Source organism: Cherax quadricarinatus, chromosome 17 (assembly GCF_038502225.1).
Source record: "Cherax quadricarinatus isolate ZL_2023a chromosome 17, ASM3850222v1, whole genome shotgun sequence".
Taxonomy (NCBI): Eukaryota; Metazoa; Arthropoda; class Malacostraca; order Decapoda; family Parastacidae; genus Cherax; species Cherax quadricarinatus.
Window position 1 is genome coordinate 20849864 of NC_091308.1, and position 19599 is coordinate 20869462.

Sequence of the window (19599 nt, forward strand, 5' to 3'; positions counted from 1 at the left end):
TAAACACCTGGTCCACACACCCCCTACCTTTCCTAAAGCCTCCTTGTTCATCTGCTATCCTATTCTCCGTCTTACTCTTAATTCTTTCAATTATAACTCTACCATACACTTTACCAGGTACACTCAACAGACTTATCCCCCTATAATTTTTGCACTCTCTTTTATCCCCTTTGCCTTTATACAAAGGAACTATGCATGCTCTCTGCCAATCCCTAGGTACCTTACCCTCTTCCATACATTTATTAACCCTTTGAGGGTTTTCGTCGTACTAGTACGTCTTACGCGTAGGGGTTTTTGACGTACTAGTACTCATAAATTCTAACGGCCTCAAATCTAGTGGGAGAAAGCTGGTAGGCCTTCATATGAAAGAATGGGTCTATGTGGTCAGTGTGCACAGTCTAAAAAAAATCCTGCAGCACACAGTGCATAATGAGAAAAAAAAAACTTTGACCATTTTTTTTTAATAAATCAGCGACTTTGCAGTGTATTTTCGTATGGTATTTATTGTTGTATTCTAGTTTTCTTGGTCTCATTTTATAGAATGGAAGACATATTACAGAAATAGAGATGATTTTGACTGGTTTTACAAAGAAAGGTGCCTTGAAATTGAGCTCAAAGTAGCAGAAATGTTCGATTTTTACCAAACTTCAAAAGTAAACAAATCGTGCCAAGCGTGCAATACACGTCAACTGGTGAGTCTAATATTCTTTCACAAGTGCACCAATAATATTTATACCATTTTTTACACTAATGCAGTAGTCTGCATAACAGTAAATCTTATATTTTTTGTGAAAACAAAAATTCGAAGTGGAAAGCAAAAGAATATAAGAGGGGCCTTGAGACGTGAATAATGACTAGAGGAAATGTCATTTTAGTGCCAGGAATGTCTTTCTTGTTTATTCTGGACCCTATTCGAAAACTGGCATCTTTTGAAATTTGTGTGAAATTGGCAAAATTGCTAAATTCTGACCACTGTACTGGATAGTTGAATTTCATAAATGAGTGGTTTCTTGCACCCATTCGATAGAAAAAATGGAGTTCTAGCGAAATATTCATGTTTTTTGTCGACTAGTACAGTGAAATTGGCCGAAAATGGGGATCAAAGTGGGCAAAATCGCCGATGTGTAAACATCGCCGAGACCGCTAACTTTGCGAGAGCATAATTCCGTAAGTTTTCTATCAAATTTCAAACTTTTGGTGTCTTTATGATCGGGAAAAGATTCTCTATCTTTTCATAAGAAAAAATTTTTTTTTTTTTTTTTTTAAATTTGGCCGACCCTGAGAACGAGTTTCGGAGAGGGCCTGTCGACCCTCAAAGGGTTAAATAATTGCACCAACCACTCCAAAACTATATCCCCACCTGCTTTTAACATTTCTATCTTTATCCCATCAATCCCGGCTGCCTTACCCCCTTTCATTTTACCTACTGCCTCACGAACTTCCCCCACACTCACAACTGGCTCTTCCTCACTCCTACAAGATGTTATTCCTCCTTGCCCTATACACGAAATCACAGCTTCCCTATCTTCATCAACATTTAACAATTCCTCAAAATATTCCCTCCATCTTCCCAATACCTCTAACTCTCCATTTAATAACTCTCCTCTCCTATTTTTAACTGACAAATCCATTTGTTCTCTAGGCTTTCTTAACTTGTTAATCTCACTCCAAAACTTTTTCTTATTTTCAACAAAATTTGTTGATAACATCTCACCCACTCTCTCATTTGCTCTCTTTTTACATTGCTTCACCACTCTCTTAACCTCTCTCTTTTTCTCCATATACTCTTCCCTCCTTGCGTCACTTCTACTTTGTAAAAACTTCTCATATGCTAACTTTTTCTCCCTTACTACTCTCTTTACATCATCATTCCACCAATCGCTCCTCTTCCCTCCTGCACCCACTTTCCTGTAACCACAAACTTCTGCTGAACACTCTAACACTACATTTTTAATCCTACCCCATACCTCTTCGACCCCATTGCCTATGCTCTCATTAGCCCATCTATCCTCCAATAGCTGTTTATATCTTACCCTAACTGCCTCCTCTTTTAGCTTATAAACCTTCACCTCTCTCTTCCCTGATGCTTCTATTCTCCTTGTATCCCATCTACCTTTTACTCTCAGTGTAGCTACAACTAGAAAGTGATCTGATATATCTGTGGCCCCTCTATAAACATGTACATCCTGAAGTCTACTCAACAGTCTTTTATCTACCAATACATAATCCAACAAACTACTGTCATTTCGCCCTACATCATATCTTGTATACTTATTTATCCTCTTTTTCTTAAAATATGTATTACCTATGACTAAACCCCTTTCTATACAAAGTTCAATCAAAGGGCTCCCATTATCATTTACACCTGGCACCCCAAACTTACCTACCACACCCTCTCTAAAAGTTATAATAATAATGTAGGTATGTAGTCCGCCTGAGCTACATACCTACACCTACCTACATAGCTACATGATATTTAATGTGGCCCAGAGACATATTACCATCGACATACCATGTTCACCGAGTCTAATCATTTCTATCAACTACCTTTAGATGCCATATGCTCCTTAGTATGATTATTATTGTGTTATTATTATTTTTTTTTTTTTTCAACAAGTCGGCCGTCTCCCACCGAGGCAGGGTGACCCAAAAAAGAAAGAAAATCCCCAAAAAGAAAATACTTTCATCATCATTCAACACTTTCACCACACTCGCACATTATCACTGTTTTTGCAGAGGTGCTCAGAATACAACAGTCTAGAAGCATACACATATAAAGATACACAACATATCCCTCCAAACTGCCAATATCCCAAACCCCTCCTTTAAAGTGCAGGCATTGTACTTCCCATTTCCAGGACTCAAGTCCGACTATGTGAAAATAACCGGTTTCCCTGAATCCCTTCACTAAATATTACCCTGCTCACACTCCAACAGATCGTCAGGTTATTATTATTATCATTATTAATATGACATCTTCAAGACTAATAAAACACTCTTAGTGATTTTAATGTGTACCTGCATGCCAGCACAGGGTGTAAGTTTACTTAGGTACAGGTACACATACGTACAATTATCAGTTATAATAATAATGTAGGTATGTAGTCCGCCTGAGCTACATACCTACACCTACCTACATAGCTACATGATATTTAATGTTACCCAGAGACATATTACCATCGACATACCATGTTCACCGAGTCTAATCATTTCTATCAACTACCTTTAGATGCCATCATAAACAAATGGAGAAGTAATGAATAATTCAAGCCGAGAATTGTAAACAAAAGAGTTATGTATTAAGGGGAGTGACATAATGTTTTCCCTCTGCCCAGCTACCACACCTCCTTAGTATATAAACATAAAATGTTTATATGTTATGTAGCGTGTTTCTTATATAATTTTGAAGAAAATATAATAGATGGATCAATGAAAATGTCTATATTAACGTAAAATAAGACATTTAATGTGCCCAAGAGTGATTATTGTTAGTATTAAGTAATGTTTTTCCTCCACCTGGCAACCACACCTCCTTAGTATATAAATATAAAATGTTTATATGTTATGTAATGTGTTTCTTATATAATTTTGAAGAAAATGTCATAGATGGATTAATGAAAATGTCTATATTGACATAAAATTAGACATTTAATGTGCCCAAGAGTGATTATTATTACATAATAGAGATGTGCTCATGGAGAATGTAAACAAACCAGGTGGTGCGTGCCGTATTTGAAAGACCACTTGCCGTACAGGAAGTTTTGGTCATAATTTGAGATCACCATATTAGCAGAACGCCGAAAAGCAGGGTCCTACTGTATATATTACTAGCATTAGTCCTATGGGCTTTTCCTTATAAGATTCAGTATTTACTGTCTATTTACTATTATAATTCCATATATTACCTTAGGAAATAAAGTTCTTACATGAGACATAACTGCTGTATTTAACCCTTTTAGGGTTGCAATCTCAGATCTCAAACTTGCTCTCAGGGTTACAAAATTTCCCTCCCCCTCCAAAAAAAAAAAAAAAAAAAAAATGAAGTGGTAGAGAATTTTTTTCCGAAGGTAATGAAACCAAAAGTGTGAAATTTAATGGAAAACTTACATAATTACAGTCTCGTAAAGTTAGCGGTGTCGGCAATATTTACGCTTCAGCGATTTCGCTAATTTTGCACCCTATTTTGGGCTAATTTCATTGTTCCAGTTAACCAAACTCATAGCTATTTCACTAGTATTCCTTTTACTGACAGAGCACAAGAAACTGCCCATTTACCTATTTCAACTACTACTCAATAAAGTGATCAGAAATCAGTAATTTGGCCAATTTCACACAAAATTCAAAAACTGACAATTTAAAAATATGGTCCAGAATTACCAATGTAGACATTCCTGGCACTAAAAAAAATTTCCTCTGTTCTTTAGTCATATCTCCAGGCCCCTCTTATACTATGCTTGCTTTCCATTTTGAATTTTTATTCACACAAAAAATAGATTTACTGTTATGCAAACTACTACATTATTGTAATAACTGTATAAATAATGTCAGTACATTTCTAAATGTGTATTAGACTGGCAAGCTGGACACATATTGGAATGTATTGGCAAAAATCGAATGTTTCTTTGAGCTCAACTTCAAGCTACGTTCAGTGCTGAAACCAATCAAAATTATCTCTATTTCTGTAATATATCTTTCATTATATCAAAGAGACCAAGAAACCAAGAATACAACCATAAAAACCATATGAAAATACAACACGAAGTCACTTGTTTTAAACCAAAAGCACAGTCACAATTTTTTTTCTCGTTATGCACTGCGTGCTGCAGGATTATTTTATATGGTGCACACTTACTGCATAGACCCATTCTCTCATATCTAGGTCCAGATTTACTGCTCACAGCTTATCTGAGTGAGTTGAGCTCATGGCGTAATACTATGGAACCAACACTCTTCAAATCCATTACATAATAGGGCTAACACCAAAAAGATTAAGGGTAGATAGAATGTTTTCTGGAGATTAGTTTTTTTATGAAAAGAAAATGATTTTGAGAAATACATAGCATAAAATGTACTCTTTTGGCAATACCCTGGCACTGTACAAGACTGAGGCAAAACAAAAAAAATTCAAATAGCTTTTTAAGCACAAATGTAATATTATCTAAAGACAATTTGGTAGTCATCAGCATAGCATACAGTATTCCTATTGCAGATTAATTTTGAAAAAAATATAAAGAAAGGAATTTTGTGTGTTAATAGATATTTGAAATAAGTAATGTACATCATTAAAACATAAAAGTAAAAATTACCATATACAGGTTAGCCATCACTAATCCGGCAGTCAGTTAACCAGTTCCATCAGTAATCCGGCACTAATTTTGGCTTGCATAATTTCGAATTTCATCATTATACTGACTCAAATTTCATCATTATATTGACTCGGAAATTGCGCAGATGGTTGTAGATCCACAGCAGAAAGTCAGTGAAGGAGAAAGCAGTGATGAAAATGAGGAAGATGTAGCAGAAATAGTCTCTATTGATAGGTTAATTAAGTTTATTCTAACCTAACCACTCTGTAATCTGGCAAACTCACTAATCCGGCACACTACAGGTTCCAATGATGCCAGATTAGTGATGGCCGACCTGTACTGTACAGCAGTCACTATAAATTCTAAGGGAGGGATGGGGGCTAATTACATACCTAGAGATCCAGCAAAACTAAAAGTCATAAATGCCTGCAAGACAAAATAATGTCTGCATATCAAACTTTGCTTCAGATCAGGGTTAATTTTGTTTCAAAGACCATATCTCTGTAATATATGACTATATTAATCATCTGAGAACAACACGAATGAAATTTTATGATTACTTTTCAATTTAGGGGTTGTGCACCAAGTCTGAAAAAAATAGGTACTGCAAAAAAAAAAAAAAAAGATGGATAACTGAAATTATCCGTAGGCTGATAATCAAAACTCGCAAAAAAGAAAGCTCACGAATTTGCTGGAATGACTGTACAGAGAAAAAACTTATGCAAAAACTGAAGAAACATTGTATTATGTGACTTATGTATTCATATTTTTTACTTTATAACCCATTTCTGTTGTGAGGTCAGCTGACAACTTAAGTTCTAGTGTAGTGTAGCACTTTGTATAGTCACTGAACTCTAACTATCCAAGCATTTTTGTTAATATTAAATCAACACTTATTTGGGTAAATACAGAAAAGTTGATATTTGCACATTCCCTTTTCAAAATGCAAATAACAGATAAAAACCAACCTTGACTCTGTGCCAATGATGCAAATGTTGTACACACAGCATAAGGGTCAGCAACAGCATCACCAGGTACCCACACACCACCCTCCAAGTCAGCAGTGTGTAGCAGTGGGTGCCGTCGCTTGATCTCATGACGGTCCAACCACTAAAATTTAACAATGACTAGAGGAAAATAAGAGTATAATCTGCATATTCACATATTCATGGCAAAAACATTTCGTGAGACAACTATTCAATATACAGTGGACCCCCGCATAACGATTACCTCCGAATGCGACCAATTATGTAAGTGTATTTATGTAAGTGCGTTTGTACGTGTATGTTTGGGGGTCTGAAATGGACTAATTTACTTCACAATATTCCTTATGGGAACAAATTCGGTCAGTACTGGCACCTGAACATACTTCTGGAGTGAAAAAATATCGTTAACCAGGGGTCCACTGTACTGTATTATAAAGAGCACTTCCATAATGCAAAATTCTGTATTTCTAATACAACAGTTACTAACTTTTGATGATCCTGGCCATTTGGGGGACAATTAATGATTTACAAACAATGATCTGCAGTCATTACATATATACTATATTCAAATAAATTACTTTCAATAAACTAGTTTTCTCAGCTGTTTTTTCACCAAATGTACTGATAAGTTGCATGTGTTCATTTTATACATATGTGGTGGGTTGCCAGGGAGCATAGAAGGAAGGCCCCCAGCCCCTGACTGGAGGCCAAGGATCAGTAAATGGCTGGTATGGCAGGGAGGTGAATGAGCTGTCTGGGAGGAATGCCACAGCCCCAGGCATGATGAGGTGGTTGGTGTACCTAAACATACATATTTGGGTTACCAGAGAGCCTAAGAAGGTGGAGGTTCGAGCCCAATCCTGGTGGTCACGGTTAACCTTTTGACTGTCGTGGCCGTATACATGTATATACGTCTTACGAGGTACCATGTTTGACGTATATACACTCATAAATTCTAGCGGCTTCAAATCAAGGAGAAAGCTGGTAGGCCCACATGTGAGAGAATGGGTTTGTGTGGTCAGTATGCACCATATAAAAAAATCCTGCAGCATGCAGTGCATAATGAGAAAAAAAACTGACCATTTTTTTAATTAAAATGCCAACTTTGTGGTCTATTTTCATATAGTATTTATGGTTGTATTCTCGTCTTCTTGGTCTCATTTTATAGAACAGAAAACATATTATAGAAATAGTGGTGATTTTGATTGATTTTACTATAAAAAGAACCTGGAAATGGAGCTCAAAGAAGGGGAAATGTTTGATTTTTGCCGATGTTCAAAAGTAAGCAAATGATGTCATTGTCTAATAAATGTCCAACTAGCCATTCTAATATGCAGTCATGAATGGGTTGATGTTATGTATACAATTATTACAGTATTGCAGTAGTATGCATAATAGTAAATCTTCTATTTTTTGTTTGAATAAAAATTCAAAACAGAAAGCAAGAGTAATATCAGAGGGGCCTGGAGACATGACTGATGAACAAAGAAAATGTTATTTTAGAGCCAGGAATGTCTGCATTGTTCATTCTGGACCTTATTTTGAAATTGTCATATTTTTTAATTTTTGTGAAATTGGCCCAATTGCAAATTTCTGACCACATTATTGGGTAGGTGAAATTGGTAAATGGGCAATTTCTTGTACTCAATCGATAGAAAAAATGGAGTTCTAAAGAAATAGCTATGCGTTTGGTCGACTGGAACACTGGAATTAGCCTAAAATAGGGCTCAAATTGGGCAAAATTGCCGATTTGTAAATATCACCTAGGTCGCTAACTTCGCGAGAGCGTAATTTCGTCAGTTTTCCATCAAATTTCGTTTTTTTTTTTTTGGTGTCATTACAATGGGGAAAAGATTCTCTATCATTTCATAAGAAAAAATAATTTTTTTTTTTTTTAAATTTTGCAACACCAGGAGACACCTCAGGATTGGGGGTTGCGACAGTCAAGGGGTTAAGGGAGGGAAATATCCTCTCTCTTCTCTCCACACACTGGCTCTACTTAGCACCCTCCCTCCCTACCCAAGCAATACCCTGACAACTTCCCAATAACATGTGTCATATGCCCAGACATCTAAAACCTTCACTGATACTGGTATCAGTAAAATGGTGGCAATCATATATAAAATGTCCTATCAGATATGATGGGAAAAATAATGGGAGCTAATGAGAGGGAGGGAATGTAAGATAGGGAAGAAGGTAAGGCATTAGGAGAGAGGAAATGGGAGGGAGGGAAAGAAACAGAAAGGTCTCATCTAAAAACTATATTGTACAGAACAATGTTTTTAATTTCATTTAGAAATTATATGAAATAAGATATGGAATATTATGGCTTGGGAGCTCTTCAATTATAATATGAGTGCCTAGGGAAAAAAAGAGGTTCTGAGTTGTGAACATTCAACAACCAATTATCAGGAATGCATTAATGTTATAAGTGGAGGACCTACTTGACTGTACACAGAAATATTTAGTCAGCAATGTTTTCAAAGTAAATATTGTATACTGCACTGTAACAGTTTTGAACCACATAATAAAAATTAAAGAAAGCAAAAACTGGTCGTATGAAGAATATATACAACAGTGATAAAATAAATAAAATAAACAAAGTCAGAAAGAGTGTGTCAAAAATAGCTCCCAAGGCTCGTAAATATGTATGAAATGCAAAAGAAAAACTGAAAACACTGAAAATGTGTACTAGATATGTAGCAGAGAGAGGAGACATGATACCCATATACTCCACAGGATTTCTAATTTTATGCAGGTTCCTTATAAGCAAATTCTTTTTTATATTAAAATGCAATGTCTACCATTAATTTGCTTTGTTCAAAGTAAATTCCTCTTCAAGTGATCAGTGTGGTTTGTATAATAAAAGCATGGGTTGATGTAGCTCACTTTTATTTGATCAGTGGATTAATGCTGTGCATACAACGTAAGTTTGATTGAATGATGTGCACTGTGTGTAGTATATGGTGGATCAGTACAGTGGACACAACATATCAATTATTTTTTTTCAGTATTTTTTTTTTTTTGATAGGGAAGGGTTAAGTGTTAATAAGGACTGAATTCCATATTTTTTCCCTCAAGTATTGTTTTCATCAAATGAAATTTTTTTGCATACTGTAATATGTTTGCATATGGTTGTTTGAACATGAAATGCTCTTACATTAAAAAAAAAGTTAATCAAGAAATTGGAAATTTTTGTCTAGGCACATACATCAGTTTCTATGTAGATTATATTCACTTTATACAAATGTGCCTGTCATGCATCTACTGCATAATGTAGGGAGAGCCTGTAAAATCATAAAATGTTTATTATTAGGTTATTGTTGTATTATCATTATTCATGGGGAGTGCTAAACCCACTGGGAACATACAGAGTATGGGAAATATTTGGAAATCAGGTTTGATACATGGAAGGGAGGATAGGTACAATTTCTTGAATCGAGCTTCTAATTGGCATCAAGGTACAGTAGGGCCCCGCTTTTCGGCGTTTTGCCTTACGGCGTTCCGTTAATATGGCAATCTCAAATTATGACCAAAACTTTCTATACGGCAAGTGGTCTTTCAAATACGGCAAGGGCCACCCAGTTTTACATTCTCCATGAGCACATCTATCTATTATGTAATAATAATCACTCGAGGGCACATTAAATATCTAATTTTACATCAATATTGACATTTTCATTAATCCATCTATGATATTTTCTTCAAAATTATATAAGAAACATGTTATATAGCACATAAACATGCTGTTTATATGCTACAAAGGTGTACTTGACGGCTGGAGGGAAATTTTTTTTTTTTTTTCAACAAGTTGGCCGTCTCCCACCGAGGCAGGGTGACCCAAAAAGAAAGAAAATCCCCAAAAAGAAAATACTTTCATCATCATTCAACACTTTCATGTCACTCACACATAATCACTGTTTTTGCAGAGGTGCTCAGAACACAACAGTTTAGAAGCATATATGTATAAAGATACACAACATATCCCTCCAAACTGCTAATATCCCAAAACCCCTCCTTTAGAGTGCAGGCATTGTACTTCCCATTTCCAGGACTCAAGTCCAGCTATATAAAAATAACCGGTTTCCCTGAATCCCTTCACTAAATATTACCCTGCTCACACTCCAACAGATCATCAGGTCCCAAATACCATTCGTCTCCATTCACTCCTATCGAACATGCTCATGCACGCCTGCTGGAAGTCCAAGCCCCTCGCCCAAAAAACCTCCCTTACCCCTTCCTTCCAACCTTTTCGAGGACGACCCCTACCCCTCCTTCCTTCTACAGATTTAAATGCTCTCCATGTCATTCTTCTTTGATCCATTCTCTCCAAATGGCCAAACCACCTCAAAAACCCCTCTTCAGCCCTCTGATTAATACTTTTATTAACTCCACGCCTTCTCCTAATTTCCACACTCCAAATTTTCTGCATAATATTTACACCACACATTGCCCTTAGACAGGACATCTCCACTGCCTCCAACTGCCTCCTCGCTGCTGCATTCACAACCCAAGCTTCACACCCATATAAGAGTGTTGGTACTACTATACTTTCATACATTTCCTTCTTTGCCTCCATAGTTAATGTTTTTTGACTCCACATATACCTCAATGCACCACTCACCTTTTTTTCTTCATCAATTCTATGATTAATCTCATCCTTCATAAATCCATCCACCAACACGTCAACTCCCAAGTATCTGAAAACATTCACTTCTTCCATACTCCTCCCCAATTTGATATCCAATTTTTCTTTATCTAAATCATTTGATACCCTCATCACCTTACTCTTTTCTATGTTCACTTTCAACTTTCTACCTTTACACACACTCACAAACTCATCCACTAACCTTTGCAATTTTCCTTTAGAATCTCCCATAAGCACAGTATCATCAGCAAAAAGTATTTTGTATTTGATTCCCCATAATTTAATCCCACCCCTCTCCTGAACACCCTAGCATTTACTTCTTTTACAACCCCATATATAAATATATTAAACAACCATGGTGACATTACACATCCCTGTCTAAGACCTACTTTTACCGGGAAGTAGTCTCCCTCTCTTCTACACACTCTAACCTGAGCCTCACTAACCTCATAAAAACTCTTTACAGCATTTAGTAACTTACCACCTATTCCATATACTTGCAACATCTGCCACATTGCTCCCCTATCCACTCTATCATATGCCTTTTCTAAATCCATAAATGCAATAAAAACTTCCCTACCTTTATCTAAATACTGTTCACATATATATTTCAATGTAAACACTTGATCTACACATCCCCTACCCACTCTGAAACCTCCTTGCTCATCTGCAATCCTACATTCTGTCTTCCCTCTAACTCTTTCAATAACACTTTTCCTGGTATACTCAATAAACTTATTCCTCTATAATTTTTACAATCTCTTTTGTCTCCCTTCCCTTTATATAAAGGGACTATACATGCTCTCTGCCAATCCCTAGGTACCTTCCCCTCTTTCATACATTTATTAAACAAAAGTACCAACCACTCCAACACTATATCCCCCCCTGCTTTTAACATTTCTGTCATGATCCCATAAGTTCCAGGTGCCTTACCCCCTTTCTTTCTACGTAATGCCTCACGCACCTCCCCCACACTTACATTCTGCTCTTCTTCACTCCTAGAAGATGGTATACCTCCCTGGCCAGTGCATGAAATTACCACCTCAATTTCATCCTCAACATTTAAGTTCCTCAAAATATTCTCGCCATCTACCTAATACCTCCCTCTCCCCATCTACTAACTCCCCTACTCTGTTTTTAACCGACAAATCCATACGTTCCCTAGGCTTTCTTAACTTGTTTAACTCACTCCAAAATTTTTTCTTATTTTCATTAAAATTTCTTGACAGTGCCTCTCCCACTCTATCATCTGCTCTCCTTTTGCACTCTCTCTCACCACTCTCTTCACCTTTCTTTTACTCTCCATATACTCTGCTCTTCTTATAACATTTCTGCTTTGTAAAAACCTCTCATAGCTAACTTTTTCTCTTTTATCACACCCTTTACTTCATCATTCCACCAATCACTCCTCTTTCCTCCTGCCCCCACCCTCCTATAACCACAAACTTCTGCCCCACATTCTAATACTGCATTTTTAAAACTCATCCAACCCTCTTCAACCCCCCCACTACTCATCTTTGCACTAGCCCACCTTTCTGCCAATAGTTGCTTATATCTCACCCGAACTTCCTCCTCCTTTAGTTTATACACTTTCACCTCCCTCTTATTTGTTGTTGCCACCTTCCTCTTTTCCCATCTACCTCTTACTCTAACTGTAGCTACAACTAAATAATGATGCGATATATCAGTTGACCCTCTATAAACATGTAATAGTGCTAATAAAAATCACTCTTGGGCACATTAAATGTCTTATTTTACATTAATATAGACATTTTCATTAATCCATCTATTATATTTTCATCGAAATTATATAAGAAACCCGTTACATAACATATAAACATTTCATGTTTATATACTATGGAGGTGTGGTAGCCGGGCGGAGGGAAAACATTATGTCACTCCCCTCAATACGTAACACTTTTGTTTACAATTCTCGGCATGAATTATTTATTACTTCTCCCTTTGTTTATGATGGCATCTAATGGTAGTTGTTAGAAATGATTAAACTCAGTGAACATGGTATGTTGATGGTAATAATATGGCTCTGGGCCACATTAAATACTGTGTACCTATGTAGGTAGGAGTAGGTATATAGCCCAGGCAGATTACAAACCTACATTATTATTAAAACTGATAATTATAAGTATGTGTACCTGTACCTAAGTAAACTTATGCACTGTGCTGGCATGCAGGTACACATTAAAATCACTAAGAGTGTCTTATTAGTCTTGAAGATGCCATATTAATAATAATAATAATAATCACTCTAAGGATCATTAAATATCATAGAAAATGTTAATATAGACATTTTGCTTAATCCATCTAAATACACTCCACAGTAGAATAAATTGTTAGATTATGTATTGGTGAATAAAAGGTTGATGGGTAGGCTCCAGGATGTACACATTTATAGAGGGGCACCTGATATATTGGATCATTATTTAGTTGTAGCTACAGTTAGAGTAAGAGGTAGATGGGAAAAGAGGAAAATGGCAACAACAAGCAAGAGGGAGGTGAAAGTGTATAAACTAAGGGAGGAGGAAGTTCGGGTGAGATATAAGCAACTATTGGCAGAAAGGTGGGCTGGTGCAAGTATGAGTAGTGGGGGGGGGGGGTTGAAGAGGGTTGGAATAGTTTTAAAAATACAGTATTAGAATGTGGGGCAGAAGTTTGTGGTTATAGGAGAGTGGGTGCAGGAAGAATGAGGAGTGATTGGTGGAATGATGAAGTAAAGGGTGTGATAAAAGAGAAAAAGTTAGCTTATGAGAGGTTTTTACAAAGCAGAAGAGTTATAAGAAGAGTAGAGTATATGGAGAGTAAAAGAAAGGTGAAGAGAGTGGTGAGAGAGTGCAAAAGGAGAGCAGATGATAGAGTGGGAGAGGCACTGTCAAGGAATTTTAATGAAAATAAGAAAAAATTTTGGAGTTAAACAAGTTAAGAAAGCCTAGAGAACGAATGGATTTGTCAGTTAAAAAGAGAGTAGGGGAGTTAGTAGATGGGGAGATGGAGGTTTTGGGAAGATGGAGAGAATATTTTGAGGAACTTTTAAATGTCGACGAAGAAAGGGAAGCGGTAATTTCATGCACTGGCCAGGGAGGTATACCATCTTTTAGAAGTGAAGAAGAACAGGATGTGAGTGTGGGGGAGGTGCATTAGGCATTATGTAAAATGAAAGGGGGTAAAGCAGCTGGAACTGATGGGATCATGACAGAAATGTTAAAAGCAGGGGGGGATATAGTGTTGGAGTGGTTGGTATTTTTCTTTAATAAATGTATGAAAGAGGGGAAGGTACCTAGGGATTGGCAGAGAGCATGTATAGTCCCTTTAAATAAAGGGAAGGGGGACAAAAGAGATTGTAATAATTATAGAGGAATAAGTTTAATGAGTATACCAGGAAAAGTGTACGGTAGGGTTATACAGTGGACCCCCGGTTCGCGATGCTATCGGTATCCGATAAATCCGGTAACCGATGCATTATATCGCCAAATAATTGCCTCGGTTCCCGTTACAAAACCCGGTATGCGATACAATTCGTACGAGACGTTTCCAGTGTTTACAAGCCAGCCAGTGTGCGCGCATCTAAGGATACATTCGGTACATTCCATATTATCCATATTGTCACTGTTTTTTGGTGCTTGTTTCTGCAAAATAAGTCACCATGGGCCCCAAGAAAGCTTCTAGTGCCAACCCTTCGAGAAAAAGGGTGCTAATGACTATTGAAATGAAGAAAGAGATAATTGCAAAGTATGAAAGTGGAGTGCATGTATCAGAGCTGGTCAGGTTGTATAGTAAACCCCACTCAACCATCTCTACTACAGTGAGCAGGAAAATGGCAATCAAGGAAGCTGTTCTTGCAAAAGGTGCAACTGTGATTACGAAACAGCGACCGCAAGTGTTAGAAAATGTTGAGAGACTGTTATTGGTGTGGATAAATGAAAAACAGATACCAGGAGATAGCATCTCTCAAGCAATCATTTGTGAAAAGGCTAGGCAGTTGCATGACGATTTGGTAAAGAAATTGCCTGCAACAAGTGATGTGAGTGAATTTAAGGCCAGCAAAGGTTGGTTTGAAAGATTTAAGAATCGTAGTGGCATACATAGTGTGATTAGGCATGGTGAGGCTGCCAGTTCAGACCACAAAGCGGCTGAAAAATATGTACATGAATTCAAGGAGTACATAGAGGCTGAAGGATTGAAACCTGAACAAGTGTTTAATTGTGACAAAACAGGCCAGTTTTGGAAGAAATTGCCAAGCAGGACCTACATTACTCAGCAGGAAAAGCTACCTCAAGTCCTAATGGAGGGGGATTCCCCTTCTAAACAATAGGTTCAACACACTCCCCTCCTCCCATCCCATCAATCATCACCAGATCTTCATGAAAGGTAAGTGTCAATTATTCGATTGTTATTATTCCATTCTTATTGTTGTTATTGTAATTATTCTATTGCATTAAACTTAATATTTCATGTGGTAAAAGTTTTTTTTTTCATACTTTTGGGTGTCTTGCACGGATTAATTTGATTTCCATTATTTCTTATGGGGAAAATTGATTCGCTTTCCGATAATTTTGGTTTACGATGAGCTCTCAGGAACGGATTAATATCGCGAACCGGGGCTCCACTGTAATTGAAAGAATTAGAGGTAAGACAGAATGTAGGATTGCGGATGAGCAAGGAGGTTTCAGAGTGGGTAGGGGATGTGTAGATCAAGTGTTTACATTGAAATATATATGTGAACAGTATTTAGATAAAGGTAGGGAAGTTTTTATTGCATTTATGGATTTAAGAAAAGGCATATGATAGAGTGGATAGGGGAGCAATGTGGCAGATGTTGCAAGTATATGGAATAGGTGGTAAGTTACTAAATGCTGTAAAGAGTTTTTATGAGGATAGTGAGGCTCAGGTTAGGATGTGTAGAAGAGAGGGAGATTACTTCCCGGTAAAAGTAGGTCTTAGACAGGGATGTGTAATGTCACCATGGTTGTTTAATATATTTATAGATGGTGTTGTAAAAGAAGTAAATGCTAGGGTGTTCGGGAGAGGGGTGGGATTAAATTATGGGGAATCAAATACAAAATGGGAATTGACACAGTTGCTTTTTGCTGATGATACTGTGCTCATGGGAGATTCTAAAGAAAAATTGCAAAGGTTAGTGGATGAGTTTGTGAGTGTGTGTAAAGGTAGAAAGTTGAAAGTGAACATAGAAAAAGAGTAAGGTGATGAGGGTATCAAATGATTTAGATAAAGAAAAATTGGATATCAAATTGAGGAGGAGGAGTATGGAAGAAGTGAATGTTTTCAGATACTTGGGAGTTGACGTGTCAGCGGATGGATTTATGAAGGATGAGGTTAATCATAGAATTGATGAGGGAAAAAAGGTGAGTGGTGCATTGAGGTATATGTGGAGACAATAAAACGTTTTCTATGGAGGCAAAGAAGGGAATGTATGAAAGTATAGTAGTACCAACACTCTTATATGGGTGTGAAGCTTGGGTTGTGAATTCAGCAGCGAGGAGGCGGCTGGAGGCAGTGGAGATGTCCTGTCTAAGGGCAATGTGTGGTGTAAATATTATGCAGAAAATTCGGAGTGTGGAAATTAGGAGAAGGTGTGAAGTTAATAAAAGTATTAGTCAGAGGGCTGAAGAGGGGTTGTTGAGGTGGTTTGGTCATTTAGAGAGAATGGATCAAAGTAGAATGACATGGAGAGCATATAAATCTGTAGGGGAAGGAAGGCGGGGTAGGGGTCGTCCTCAAAAAGGTTGGAGGGAGGGGGTAAAGGAGGTTTTGTGGGCGAGGGGCTTGGACTTCCAGCAAGCGTGTGAAAGCATGTTAGATAGGAGTGAATGGAGACGAATGGTATTTGGGACCTGACGATCTGTTGGAGTGTGAGCAGAGTAACATTTAGTGAAGGGATTCAGGGAAACCGGTTATTTTTATATAGCCGGACTTGGGTCCTGGAAATGGGAAGTACAATGCCTGCACTCTAAAGGAGGGGTTCGGGATATTAGCAGTTTAGAGGGATATGTTGTGTATCTTTATATGTGTATGCTTCTGGACTGTTGTATTCTGAGCACCTCTGCAAAAACAGTGATAATGTGCGAGTGTGGTGAAAGTGTTGAATGATGATGAAAGTATTTTCTTTTTGGGGATTTTCTTTCTTTTTTGGGTCACCCTGCCTCGGTGGGAGACGGCCGACTTGTTGAAAAAAAAAAAAAAAAAAAAAAAATTAATGAATGTACTATATATGCATTTTATCGCTCTAGGGAGCTTAATGTCATAGTAGGTGTAAGTGGCCAGGCAAGATGCCATACCTCCCAAACGACTTTCTACAAATAAATGCTTTTCACCCCTCACCCTACATTAAGACCATTAAGACTACAAATATTTTAAGGTAAGTAATGCGTGTACTGTATATCCATTTTATTGCTTTAGGGAGCTTTAAGCATTGTGGTATAGTATGCGTGGGTGGGGTGGCCAGGAGGGCTACCACACCTGACTTCTTAGAGTAAATACTATTCACCTTTTGCCCTACATTAAGACTACAAATATTTTGAGGTAGATAACGAGTGTACTGTGTGTCTATTTTACTTTTTAATGCCTAGTTCTATTGCTAACTTAATATATGTTAGTGTAAACTTGTTATCTGGCATTTATATGCATTTATAAATGGAAAAAATGGAGTTCTGTTTTCCGGCGAAGTCTGCTTTCCGGCAGTAGCCTGGAACCTAACCTGCCGAATAAGTGGGGCCCTACTGTACATCTTCTGAAGGGACAAATTAATAAATATACAGATCACTTTTTATTAGAATGAACATGGAGAATATGAAGACAACTGTAAATTGAGAAAAAAATGATACAATCTAGGAATAGAATTTATGAGGTAGTATTTTCTACGAATGGAAACTTCAAACAAATAAATGACAAATTAAACACTGAAGATCAAACACCAAAATCACAGCTCTGCTTTTCAGCTACAAACAGGTTAGCAAACACTGTAGGTAATCACACACAAAACTGGTATCAACAATACTCTTAAACATTAACTGGTTAAGGGACAAAATGTAACAAAATACAAAAGTCACTTTATTCAAAACCTAACTAGTATACAAATGGTTTAAAGCCCACAAATGCAACCTGGCCTATTGAAGCAAACATATTCTCACATGCAATTTTAAGTAAATTTCTCAATATACATTATTTAGGTTAGGTTTGCTTAGAATGTCATCTATAAACAAAATATAGCCAATTATAAAATGCCATAATGCCAATAAATACAATAATACACAACAGAGAAAAATCTGAACCCTGAACAGAAAATGTAGATCCACTGAGCATACATTAAAACAGCAAGCCGAATACTAACATTTTCACTCCAGTGTCACAGTCACACATCTGACATTCTGTTATCCCAAAAGTCTTCTTCCTAAACATGGATTTAATTAATGTGGTTTTTAATCTAATTATGTCATTTTTACTTTTGAGTTAACTTAATATGGCAGCAAGCACTATAAATCTTTGTGAACTACACTAGACACAACTTACCTCACATTCAAGTCCAGATGGCTTAGAGTATGCAAGCCTTCGTTTCAGAGCAATAGTTCTCTCTCTTGTCTGAGCCAGGTTTAAACTGCCACACTGTTTAAAACCTATGGAGGTGGGACTATAATAAGTCTTACTGTATGTATGTATGTATGTATGTAAGAAGACTATCATTACATTTTACTTAGCATATCAATGATTTATATCCTCCAGATCAAGGATATCCTTCAGATCAAGGATACAGAAAAGTTTTCCAATGTGGATGATGAAAATAAGAGAAATTTTTTTCAAAGAGAATCATGTACTCTGCAGACAATGTCATCACTGGAGACACCTTACACAATAGGTAAAATAGGGCATATTGGTCTCTCTGATCAACATGACATGACAGTGATGGTAAGGTTTCGGTTCTTATGAAAAACAACTTAAGACCTTGGGAAATTGGCTCCAACATGACTTCCATTACCTGTCCCTAGAAAATTTGCCCTGTAAGGGAATCCTATGGAACCTCTAAAGTGTGTTCTGTGATCTCCTTCACTTGAGAAACCTTGTCGTAAGTAGAACAAAACATTTTTTCCCTTGGAGCACAATTTTTTTTTTCCCTTGAGATGGAATGAGTGTGCTGGGCCAATGAAGGAGTAAGACTTAATAGAAAATTCCTTGTTTTGATGATGAAATTAAGTAAAATTATTGGAAGAGATGATGAGGGAATTGCAAATGAGGGACTCCATGAAAGAGAAGACTGGAAACTGTTGTAGACTTATGCATACTACATAAATTCATTGACCAGCCATGGCTGTCCCAAGGCATAAAATAAGGTTAAGTGGAACATATGTTGACACCAGTCACACTAGAAAAGATACACCTTTCGTGTGCTAGGAATGCATCCCAATAATGGAATCAAGTTGCTATGATGTCAACTTATCAAAAACAAAGTAGAATGTTTAGCTGCATACACGTAGTAGTAGAAGGAATGGTGACCTTCACATTTCCAGCAAACTAAAGATTGCTTTAACAAAATTTTATGAAAAAATAAGTCTATACAAATATGACGTCCTAGGTAGTAGGTTGGTGGAGAGCAACTGCCCAGGGAGGTACTACCGTTCTGCCAAGTGAGTGT

The 19599-nt window shown here is 37.1% G+C and overlaps 1 protein-coding gene across 3 annotated transcripts in view; it reads right to left on the bottom strand.

Moving 5' to 3' along the window:
- Positions 1–19599, bottom strand: part of LOC128686334 (pyruvate dehydrogenase phosphatase regulatory subunit, mitochondrial-like) — a 191793-nt gene that overhangs the window by 158236 nt on the left and 13958 nt on the right. For all 3 annotated transcript variants that reach the window (XM_070085839.1, XM_070085840.1, XM_070085838.1), the window contains exons 5-6: positions 18483–18586; positions 6275–6416 (exon numbers count right to left, since the gene is read on the bottom strand). In XM_070085839.1, coding sequence (XP_069941940.1) covers positions 6275–6416; positions 18483–18586 — 246 coding nt within the window. The remainder of the gene's footprint in view (positions 1–6274; positions 6417–18482; positions 18587–19599) is intronic.